Here is a 12,107-nt window from a genome sequence, read left to right as displayed (position 1 = left end):
CTTTATTAAACTGCATTATCAGGTTTAGTACACGCATCAGCACAACAGACATAACTTTTCCTTGATGTGCTTCTATAAAGCACTTTCTCCCCTGAGACAGAGCAGCTCAAGACATGAGTTGATTACATCAAAAACCATAAGATGTGGAATGAATGGCAAGCATCATGTGTGAGTCTAAAACCTTCAGCAGGTTAGTAGCAATGTCTGATTTGGGATGGCTGTCACATCACACTGTTGGCATTCTCCCAAAGGCAAACTCACAAGCATGTTACAAATGATTAACATAAAAATTGGGTCAACAATATGCCTTCATTGCACTGCTAAGTGCAGAAATGTATTTTACACTTAATGTTTAGCATGATGGGGTTTTTATTCCTTTCCGGTGTCATTGTTAGTGTAAAGAGCAGAATGATGTGATGAATTTTTTGCTATGTGTAGTGATGCTACTGGTTTTGTTTGTTTTTTTTTTTTTCAGATGATATTCGGCTGGAATTACAGAACAATGCTGACATTGTCGATCAGCTGAATACACTAGCTACCCTTGCTGTAAATGTGTCCTCCTGTGTCTCATTTAATCGCATTCAGGCAGTCAGAACCTTAGAGGAAATGGAAATGGTGGCTAAAGAGCTCTTTCTGAAGAACGAGCTTTTCGCAAGTATGTGGCAGAGTCTTGAGTCCCCGGGTAAATGAAATTTAGCCTGGTACAGGGTGGGAGTCCAGCATAAGAAGTTTGGCTTTCCACCAGCAACTGTTGTGGTCACAGCTCCCATCACACAGCATTTGATTTTCACCTGGTGTGTGTGGGACCTGCACACTCAGACCTCCTTATGTCAGCGTTTTGCACTCTCCTTTTTATACCTCCTCTTCTCTTACACCTCCACTGTCTGTATAGAAAGCTTTTGATCAACTGATGTTTTCTCTTGGTAAGTTCTCAGTTTGAACAAAATTTCACTGCACTTAAGAGATTTTCATGATATGTACCTTCTTCCAGATTCCCTGGGAAAATATGCTTTAATCGAGAAAGATATGAGACAGTTATTTATTAGAAGATCATGAAGCTCTTGAGGCATTCCAGCCAAACACAGCAATATTATATCAGGTCTTCTCAGTCACATTTTTCACATTTGTGGGATTGGATTGCAGCTTCAGATCAGACTGCAGAAGAGTGCAGGGAGAGTAGAGAATAGGAACTTATGTTAATTTTAATGATACAAATGTGTCTTAATTTTTAAAGGATGCCAAATATCTCCTCAATCAGGATTTACTCGTAAGTCCTGTGACTTGTTTGGTTTTATACCTCATAACTGAGGAGTAGATAGAAACCTTTGCTTTTCTTGGAACTTCAGACTCTGATAATATTTGTCTATTCCCATAAAAGCAGTTTTGTTCTATGTTTGTCCTCCATTCCATCATATGCTTTATATATGGAATAATCAGGAAAAATACTCTAGAGAGAAAACCTTCCGTGGCATTGCCTCTACTCAGACAAACACTTTAAAGGAAAAAAGTCCTGTCTGTCAAACTATGTCTACAGCATGCCATTTCCTAACAAGGACTTGCAAAACTTTTACATTCTTAGATGTCTCGGCTTTGCAGGAATTTAGATGGGCACAAAAATATGTGTGTAGGTCATGAACAATTTTCAACACCGCGTTCCTGAGGTTTTTATGTTACAGCATCATTATGTGAGCTCTATTGATAGAGTACCTTTGGGTACAGCTTCATGAGAGGTGTGTGTGCCGAGTGACATACCTAACAGATATGTGACAGTTCATGTTAACAGCAAGATTTTTCCAAATACAGCTGGTTATTTTGGGAGCCTGTGACTTTTCAATGCTCTATAGGAAAAGATTTAAAGGCTCTGGGGGTATATTTCACACCCAGAATCGTTGGTCATGTTTGAAAGTACGAGGAGCTGCAGTGATGTATAGTTTCTACTTCCAGACCCTCGATAAGCAGCCTACCCATCTGAGCATCATTTGTGCAGCAAGAAATGAAATGATGGATTGTAATGTAGAAAAGGCTTGTAAAAATGAGGAATTCCTACGTATCTTTGTGTACTGCTCTTGTGCTGTCATCTCTGAAGGAAAGCCTTTTCCCTTTCTTTTCCAAGGTATTATTTTCAAGCTGCCTTCAAGTCATAGCAGTGCTGGACGCTCAGTTCACAGGGACCAGGCCCTCCCTCCTGTGCTCCACTACACCATCCGAATGAGCAGCAGGATCACACAAACCACCAACCGAATAAGGGAGCGCATCTGGACAGTGGGCCCGCACAATTCCACCTCCCAGAGCCAGATTTACAGCCGGGCATTTATTTATATCCAGGACAGCATTGAAAGAGCCATTATTGAGTTACAGACTGGCAAGAATCCAGAGGAAATAGCTGTTCAGGTTCAGGCCATGCCCTATCCCTGCTACAATAAGGATATGTAAGTTTGTGTGGCTTTTGTCTTCATGCTTCGTGTAAGCTTATCTTGTCTGACTGGTGGAGTTCACCAGCTGCGCTGGTCTCCTTAATACCATGTTCACATGGCACACCAATAATTCCATTTTGTGTTTGGTTTTTATTTTCCCCAAGGGTCTGAACAACAGAGGGAATTTTGAACTCTAACATAAATGGCCTCTGTTTTCTTTGTCTAATCTTTTGTTTTCAGTGCTCTGTATGTACCTGAATTGTCATGGTAACTATAGGTTTTACAGCAGGTAAGATTCGCTGTCCCTGTTTTACCACACATGTTGGAACTGAGGCTGGGGTTGGTAGGACTTGCGTTCAAATATGAGTGTTGCCTTGTTCTTCAGGTGTTTACATGCAGACAATGCAGCACAACTTAGGAAATTTATTTACTGGGCAAAAAAAGAGTCCCTCCGTTTATGAGCTTTGTTCCTAGAGATTGCTATCCAGCTGTGGTATTTGTTATTCATTCCAGTGATTCTAGCTAATGTTCAGTGAATAATTCTCAATACAGGTGCCTCTCAGATGCTTTAAGAAGGATAAGAGGGAAGACGAAATTCTACCATTGATTTCTAGAATAATGAGGGAGGACAGAGAAGTTTTTGATGCGCTGAGTTGCCAGGGTTAACGGCCTGTTATACAGAGCAGTGCAGCGTGAACCGTGTGTGGACCAGAGTAAGGTCTCAATGGTGAAGCAGATCAAAAAGTTTTGGATCAGCTTCCTTTCCACTCATCTTGAGCCAGATCTGCAGCTAGTGTAAACTGCATCTCTGCCAAATGCAATAGAGAGAAGTGAATCTCTCACAGCTGAAGACCAGCCCCTCTGGCAAGATGATTTTGGTCTGTGTTGGAAAGCTGGCAACATGGTACTTTCTCAGAGTTATTACCCTGACTGCAGCTGGTGGCCACACTGAGTGGAAAACACACAGGGAAGAGATTTCATGTCCATCAGAAAGCACTGAAGGATGTTGAGCAAATAGTATTTGTAGGTTGGATGGTCACTCTGTCCTGACATAAGGGTCTCCCTTGGACTGAGAGTACAGACTAGACTTAGGAGCTCTTTTTATGGAAAAGCCTGCGTGTCTACTGCATGAGCTAAAAGATTATCTGAGAGCTATAGCTATAGGAGCTATAGCAGCCATAGCAGACCCATTAACCTCCTGTGTCAGCCTGTCACTTAAGAGAGCCGAGAATTGTGAAGCCTGTGTTGTAGACCTGGATCTGCGATACCTGTTCCATGGGTTAATAGGACAGATGCTCTGAGGGGAAGCACCTATATCCAAACTCAGACATCAGGAAACATTACCTGATAATAAAATTTGGCCATTACATCTGTTATTAGAACTGGGGATTGTGGCTGGCTGCTGTGATGTTTCAAAATGAGATGCATGCCATCAGAGAGCCAGGAGATGCCACTGCCCATGGTGCTTCCTCCTCCTGTCAATGGTGCTGCTGAGCAAAACTTCCAGAATGCATCTGGAAATCCCTCTGTGATACGAAAATAGAAAAAAGATTTTGAACAGTCAGGAGTTTCATGAATAGCAAATCTGATGCAATGGCAAAATAGCCTTTTTTTTGTAATTATTAATTGTACTCCACATTTTGAAATATAAGCATGTCTCTTCCTGTGCCAAAGTATTATTCTGAAAAATATATTCTGTATAAAGCTTTAATCCCCAGAACATTTTGTATTCAGCTAAAGCCTGCATTTGCCTTTTACAGGTTCTTAACCAGCGTGACCTACTCTCTTCCATTTGCTCTGATGGCTGCCTGGGTGCTGTTTATAGCTGATTTTGTTAAAACACTTGTTCAAGAGAAAGATCTGAGGCTTTATGAGGTATGGTGAAACTTTCTGGGGCGTGCAAAATTATAAACAGATTTTCCTTGTTAGTGGGTAGTATGTCCCACATGCAATATTAAATGGAGCAAAACAAGCATTAAGGAAAATAATATTCCAAATAGCTATTGTTTGACCTGCAGTGTTTGTATTCTGACATTGTAACCAAGCTCAAAAGCATAGAGATGTAGGGCGTTTGCCCTTCAAGTGGTGAGAATATTGCTTTGCAGTTCTGAACACTGGAAACATGGGGACCTCACAAAATTACAAGTTTTCTGAGGATTTAAAACTCTCTAAAAATTGGCTTTAAGTAATTTTTTTTTTGGTCCCCTTTGGGGGCAAAGACATGAAAAGTGACTTATTTCCTATCCTTGCAGTTATTATACTTAATATTTCAGAAGGTGCTACATATTACATCAGCTCCTCTGAAATGAAGATCTTCATTCAGGTTGCCTGTTGGAAAAGAAATGACATTGAGACACAGGGAATTTATTAAATTAACTCGGGTTTTCAGTGTGAACACAGTCAACAGAGATGAGCAGCAAAGAACTTTTGTAAAACTAAGCTTCAGCAAGCAACAAAGGCTCGAGCAGATTTGTTTTTTATCCAATACCATGGAAACAAACACTGATTCACCAAAAACATTTCCAAGAAAGGGCACTCCATGAAGTGTGATGAGATTGAAAATGAGAATACCCCAGTGGCTAGCCAACAGCCCCTTTCTGTAGTTTAGGGAACCCAGTTTCACTGTCTCTAAGAGTCAGGGTGTCAGTAATGTTTTTAGGTCTGTAATAATCTACAACAGGACACCAGCACCTGTAGTTTCTTTTGGCTTTATCAATACAAATTTACAGTTTTATACAAGTCTTGTGGACTTAATCATCAGCTAATATAAATTAATATTGCTTCCTTATAATCATGGTAATTTAGCTATTATTTGTTATCTTGAGGGTACGTGAGAAATGGTTTAGTTTCAAAGATACATAAGAGCTTTTACACTCAAGCCACTGGATCAATTAGCATTATTTTTAAAAAATCACCAAAATGCTTTAGAAAAGTTACAATCCTAAGGCCAGGAGTTGCTCTGGAGCTTATGGGCTGCAACGCTTCATACTTGCAGATCCTGTCTGTGCTGTTCTTTTGCAATAGACTGCTTTGCCAACCTAGGGCATTCCAGAAATGTGAGTGCATGGTTTCTCCCTGGTTATCAACATGCCGTATGCCAAAGTATGAAAGAGCATGTTTTGATTGTATGCCCTGTCCAGAAACTGAAAAAAGAAACAGTTCAATATCAGCAGAAAGATCACTTAAACAGTTGTCATTTTTGATTTTTTTTTCACCTTTCTCTTTGTAGTACATGAAAATGATGGGTGTTAATGCCAGCAGCCATTTCATCGCCTGGTTCATAGAGTGTGCCATCTTCCTTCTAATTACTGTCACCTTCCTTGTCATTGTTCTGAAAGTGGGTGACATCCTTCCCAAAACAAACACAGCACTCTTGTTCCTGTACCTTATGGACTACAGCCTGTCCATCATAGCCATGAGCTACTTCATCAGTGTTTTCTTCAATAACACCAACATAGCAGCCTTGGTGGGCAGTCTCGTGTACATCCTCACCTTCTTCCCCTTCATCGTGTTGCTCGTCATCGAGAATCATTTGAGCTTCTCTGTGAAGAGCCTACTGGTAAGTTCTGCTTTTCAATAATAGGGACCGTGTGTGGAAGCTGACACCTTCAGTAAACTTCAGCTCTTATTATAGCTTGTGGCACAAATAAACACGAGTTGGGTGCCTTTCTAGATTCCATCAGTGAGTGGTGACAGGTACGACGGCACATGACAGGAGAGATGGTCATGGCCTGTATGAGGGAGACCTGGAATTAGTGTGTCCCATGACTGAAAGCAATACTTGTGGAATTTTAGTGAGTTCCCATCTGCCAGGTGAGTTGGAGTAGCTCGAGATATGTACTTTTCCCTTTTGAATTGCAAAGAAAAAGCACTGTGAAAAACGAGGCTGTCTCAGTAAGTCGTTTAGTTAGCAGGGCTGTGAGGGAGAGCTGGCTCTGCTCATCCTCTAGTTTCATGTATCTTAAATTTCTAGCTATGGAAATAGATGTAAAGCCTTGTTTCTTACCAAGGGAAGAAATAGGTAGATATTAGGTTCCACCAGTCAGCCTGTATTCCAAAAGCCAAAAATAAAGCCCTGTATGAGAGATGAAGTTAGGTCCTGAGCATGGAAGCAAAAGGCAGGCAGGCTCTAAGAAGACTCTGCAGCCCAGCACGAGAAGCGTTACCCATCATAAGCCTGGTCCAGTGCTCTTTGTGACGGCTGGAAAAAGAAACCCACTGATTTTTCTAGTTACTGTACTGAGCCAATGAGGTACCCGATTGGTTGACAGATTTGATTTCTCTTGAAGACTAATGCATAAATTCTTTGTTTTCAATTTTGTTTGTTCCACAGAGTCTGTTGTCTCCAACTGCGTTCAGTTATGCAAGTCAATACATTGCTCGATATGAGGCACAGGGCATAGGTATGTTTATTGTAGACAAAACTAGGCTTTGAGGTCCCATGGTTTTGACATTTCATTAACAAATATGGATTCTATTTGTATTTCTAAATTCCTTTCTGCAGGCCTGCAGTGGGACAACATGTATAAGTCACCAATGATTGGAGACAACACTTCCTTTGGCTGGATGTGCTGGCTCATTCTGATAGACTCTTTTATTTACTTCATCCTGGGCTGGTATATAAGGAATGTTTTCCCAGGTAAGAATATGAAGCATTGAGGCTGGTGCTCTACCATCTATTTTGGAAAAAGATGAATACAACACTGCCTGATTCCATCGTTCAGGCAATACAACAGTCTGCACGCACAGGATACCTCTGTTTCTAGATCAAAGGAGCATGACTTTGTGGATGTCTGAGAGTGTTAATGAAACTGAGAGAAGGCAGAACATGGGAGAATTAGGGTTCCTCTGCTTATCACATGGGTAGGTGGGTCTCCTGAAGAAGCTGAAGTCAAGGGCACAAGAGAATGTGTTTGCAGTCTGCTCCGTGAAAATGAGAAGAGAGCATGTTAGCTTGCGTTTGTCAGTTGAGTAATTTTGTGTTGTGTTACTTATATCATTTGATTTCAAAAAGTAATTCCTGCCTTGGGCAAGAGCCAGTACATTTGTCTTTTGCTTTTCTTCCCCACCTAATGAAGCAGTCCACTGTTATACGGAAATCTATCCAGTGGAAAATGTAAAGTACTCCTGCCCTCCAGCTATGAAGTTACGCAGAATAACAAATTAGTAAATGCTTCCTATTGTGTTAAATGGGCAAGTTCTCCACCATGTGTCAGTACTACATGAGAACATCAAGAGGGGAAAGATCTCTGTGGGGTATATTTTTGCTATTTTGAGTGCACCCCAATAGTGATACTTCCTCAGAAACGGATATCTGAGTGAGATTCCTCTTCTCCTTGCAGGTAGATACGGCATGGCTGCTCCCTGGTATTTCCCATTGCTTCCATCTTACTGGGTTGAATATAACAGTTACCTCCCTTTCTTTAATGAGAAACGAAGAGGCCTTCTCTTCACCAAGCTGATGTTACAAAAAGAAGCCACCCTCAACAATAAGATATGTACGTGAGTGCTAGATAGGGTAGCAATACTAACTTACGTTTTAGGTAAACGAAGCCAAATTTGTAAAAGGGCACCATACTCAGAAAGCACATTTCTATATTCCTCCTTATTTTATAGCACAGGAAAAATTGGAAGTTGTTACTTACATGACTGGAGATATGGTTTTTAAATCATACTTGTTCTTCCTATTTGGTGTGGAAATCCAGTACTGATTTTTCACATGCATATTTGTGTATGTTGTAGTTGGGAAGTTACCTTAGATGCATTTATCTCAGTCTCCAGTGCTCTGTGTAGAAGTACAGTTTTGTTTGTGCAAGCAAATACAGGTTTCTAGTTGGCAAAAGGGATGTGTGCTTCTTTGTTCATCTCTTTAAATATTTAGCCTGTAAAATATTGTGAGATCATGCATAAAAGCTTGCTGATTCTACCTGACCAAAAATAACTCAGTAGTTTTGCTGTATGTCCTCTAATTTTCTGTGCTTGCTTAGTATATATTAAGTTAGGTGCTCCAAAACATTGAAATATGAGACCTTTGCAGAAGTGATTAATGCTTATTGTCAGGAGTTATTAGAAGCTGCAGAAGTAAAAAGGAGAAATCCTGGAGAGCTCAAAATGATACAGATCCTCTGAAATGTTCTCTACATTCCTAGCTGAAAGGCACCTACTTTTGTTCTATTTTGATTTTAAAAGCCCTGCTTATCTCTGAGGTGAAAAAATTAGCAGAGACCTGCTGCAGTGCAGTAACTGTCCTCTGGTCCTTCAAAGGTGCCCCCCCTCCTCACCTGGAACCAGAGCCCACTGATCTCACCTTGGGAGTCTCCCTCCGTGGCATTACAAAGGTTTATGGATGCAAAGCTGCAGTGGACAATCTCAGCCTCAACTTCTATGAAGGGAATATCACTTCCCTGCTGGGACACAATGGAGCTGGGAAAACTACAACCATGTGTGTATCCTTTAAAGCTGCTTTTTTCATAGTGTGGGGCATGATTGGGTGAATGAGAGAGCAAGTGGGGCTGTGCAGTGTTGGGAGACTGAATAAGATTCTTTAGTAGGCCATATCTCTCTTGTTGTTTTATCTTGCTCATGGATGACCTCAACAGTCCCTTCATCTACTAGAATTAAAGGTTCTTTTCTGCTTAGGAACATGCTTTTTAGTCTGGTAGGATACCTGTAATACACAGCACAGCAGCTGTTCCAGCATTTTGTTCCATGACACTTTGGTGCCTGGGATTAGGTTGTTCCGAAAGCTGTGGGGAGCTTATGCACACACCAAAGCTGAAGGGATGTTAGCAAGAAAGGTATATTTCAGCTGTACAAACTCATGTGTTGGCTAGGCTGGAATGGCAGTGGGTTAATACATCGGTCTTTCAGCCGTTCCAGCCTTGCCATTTATAAATTATTGTTTGAGTTGTTAGATAACAGCACTAAAACAGACCTGTAGAACTTGATTTCTCCACTGATATATACATGCATCACTCTGAGAGCAACATTAAGCTGATAAATAGAAGCCTCAGAAGAGACAAAACCAGTAAGACAGATGTATGCTTCATCTCAGCTTATTATCAATTCATCTCATATCCTCTTTGCAAAGTGTAGACAAAGGTGATCTACAGAAAAGTAGAATGGCTTCTTGAAACTTAGTTCAGGCTTCAAATCCTGAGTAAGGTCACAAGTTACTTCTTTCCTTTTTAATGATAGTTAAAAGTCCCAGTAGAGAGAGGAGCTCTGGGAAGGTGAACAGCAGTCTGAGATGCATCTTCTCACTTTAGTCCCTGTAGGACAGCACCAAAAGTGACCTATGTTGTGCAAATAGATATTCTGAGCAGAGGGTGTTTTACTCAGATCTGTTAGTTATTGCTAGGTAGGTAATTATTTGCTTGAACTAGGTGAAAGTGCTGCCCACTGTGAAGTGTCTGTGGTGGCTTGACCCTGTCTGGATGCCAGGTGCCCACCAAAGCTGCTCTGTGACTCTCCTCCTCAGCTGGACAGGGGAGAGAAAATATAACAAAAGGGTCATGGGTTGAGATAAGGACAGGGAGAGGTCACTCAGCAATTACCGTCACAGGAAAAACAAACTTGACTTGGGGAAAAATTAATTTAATTTATTACCAATCAAATCAGAGTACGATAATGAGAAATAAACCCAAATCTTAAAACACCTTCCTCTCACCCCTCCTTTCTTCCAGGGCTTAACTTTATTCCTGATTTGCTCTGTCTCCTACCCCCAAGTGGCACAGGGGACAGGGAATGGGGGGTTGTGGTCAGTTCATCACATGTTGTTGAACTGCTGCTCCTTCCTCCTCATTCTCTTCCCTTGCTCCAGCGTGGGGTCCCTCTCACGGGAGACAGTCCTCCACAAACTTCTCCAAAGTGAGTCCTTCCCACGGGCTGCAGCTCTTCAACGAACTGCCCCAGTGTGGGTCCTTCCCATGAGGTGCAGTCCTTCAGGAACAGGCTGCTCCAGTATTGGTCCCTCACGGGGTCACAAGTCCTGCCAGCAAACCTGCTCCGGCGTGGGCTCCTCTCTCCACAGGTCCTGCCAGGAGCCTGTTCCACGGCCTGGAGGGAAATCTCTGCTCTGGCATCTGGAGCACATCCGCACCCTTCTTTTGCTCTGACCTTGATGTCTGCAGAGTTGTTCCTCTCATGTATTCTCCCTTCTCTCTCTGGATGCTGTTGCGCAGGTTTTTTCCCCCTTTCTTACCTGTGTTATCCCAGATGCACCACCACCATCACTGATGGGCTTGGCCTTGGCCAGCAGTGGGTCTGTCTTGGAGCCAGCTGGCATTGGCCCTAATGGACATAGGGGAAGCTTTTAGCAGCTTCTCACAGAAGCCACCCCATGTAGCCCCTGCAGTACCAAGACCTTGCCACGCAAACCAAATACAGTGTCTTGTCTGGAAGTCCTTCCCCATTTCTTTTTAACAATGGCAGTGAAATCAGGTTTCCATGCTCTGATGTGGTTAGTAAGATGAAGATGCAGTTTTCAGTCTCTGTTGTGCTTAGCAATAGGAGGCTGTCTGGATACTGCAGACAAACCTCAAAGAATGAAGAGTAACTGCATTATATGAATTCCCAGTGATTAAAGTGGAAGCCAAGGGCATTCATGGGTATTGATGTACAGGATATGCAATGGTCTGACCTAGGGAGGGGAAGGCCAGAGAAAGTAAAAAGTATGTGTGAAAAATAGGCAGAGTTCAGTGTGTGAGCTTGGTACTTGCCCTCGCGTTCCCGCAGAGGGGTAGGAGGATGTCCTTTGATACTAATTGGCCACTGCTCAGCCAAAGCGTGGACAGACAGCAGAAGCACCAGTGGTCGGTGGTTTCTGGCTGGAAGAGGTGTCGTAGTTATGTAAGAAAACTCTGAAAGTGATAAAATGTGCAGGACCATGTGAAAAAAATAATTATGGCTTTCTCCTTTTTCTAACTTGCTTTTCTATTTATTTTTCCCTTTCAGATCTATTTTGACTGGGTTGTTCCCTACATCATCAGGTACTATCTTTGTGTATGGCAAAGACATCAGGACTGATCAAGAAGTTATCAGGAAGAACATGGGTGTGTGTATGCAGCACAACGTGCTCTTTAACTACCTCACCACAAAGGAACACCTGCTGCTCTATGGGTACATCAAAGTCCCTCAATGGAGTAAACAGGAGCTCTACCAAGAAGTGAGGAGGTATGAAAATAGCAGGGTTGGAAAAGGGAGGGAGTGCTGTCAAAATTATTGTGTGGTAGTGCTGTTGTCACTGCAAAGTTCAAATGAATGATTTTGAAGACTGATGCATACCCTATATAGAGTTCAAATAATGCCTTGGTCTGACTAGAGGAATATACTGAGTGTTGGTATCTGTGGCTGTAAGAAAATAACGTCTCTTCTCCAAGGGGTTTACAAGCTTCTGTGGCAATTCTTTGGGGATGAATTTATAGGCCTAAGGGTCTAGTCCTTGCTGTTTTACAGTTTTCCCCAGAAAGAGATTTAATCAACCAGTCAGAAAGATGATGTCGGCTTTATTGGTTCTGCAGAGAAGTGAAGCAGCCAGAACATCCCAGGGAGTTTGGATCTTGGTGTTCTCAGTTGATGAGGCTGAGCCTTTAACCTTGACTTGTCAGATGGAAACTTTGAAAACATCCTAAAAAAAACGTTTTAAATTAAAATCCCAGTGACTGAGCCACAGGGTGAATCATTTCCCTGCAC

At 42.0% G+C, this 12,107-nt stretch overlaps 1 protein-coding gene across 1 annotated transcript in view; it reads left to right on the top strand.

Annotated features, from left to right (window-relative positions):
• ABCA12 (ATP binding cassette subfamily A member 12) overlaps positions 1 to 12,107 on the top strand; it is a 91,989-nt gene that overhangs the window by 46,795 nt on the left and 33,087 nt on the right. Inside the window, exons 22-30 of the mRNA XM_075430081.1 lie at positions 476 to 655; positions 2,114 to 2,429; positions 4,175 to 4,289; positions 5,644 to 5,973; positions 6,748 to 6,817; positions 6,919 to 7,053; positions 7,757 to 7,912; positions 8,679 to 8,856; positions 11,370 to 11,588. Coding sequence (XP_075286196.1) covers positions 476 to 655; positions 2,114 to 2,429; positions 4,175 to 4,289; positions 5,644 to 5,973; positions 6,748 to 6,817; positions 6,919 to 7,053; positions 7,757 to 7,912; positions 8,679 to 8,856; positions 11,370 to 11,588 — 1,699 coding nt within the window. The remainder of the gene's footprint in view (positions 1 to 475; positions 656 to 2,113; positions 2,430 to 4,174; positions 4,290 to 5,643; positions 5,974 to 6,747; positions 6,818 to 6,918; positions 7,054 to 7,756; positions 7,913 to 8,678; positions 8,857 to 11,369; positions 11,589 to 12,107) is intronic.

Source organism: Opisthocomus hoazin, chromosome 9 (assembly GCF_030867145.1).
Source record: "Opisthocomus hoazin isolate bOpiHoa1 chromosome 9, bOpiHoa1.hap1, whole genome shotgun sequence".
Classification (NCBI taxonomy): domain Eukaryota; kingdom Metazoa; phylum Chordata; class Aves; order Opisthocomiformes; family Opisthocomidae; genus Opisthocomus; species Opisthocomus hoazin.
The sequence above is the reverse complement of the archived record's forward strand: the minus strand, read 5'-3'. Positions and strand labels throughout refer to the sequence as shown.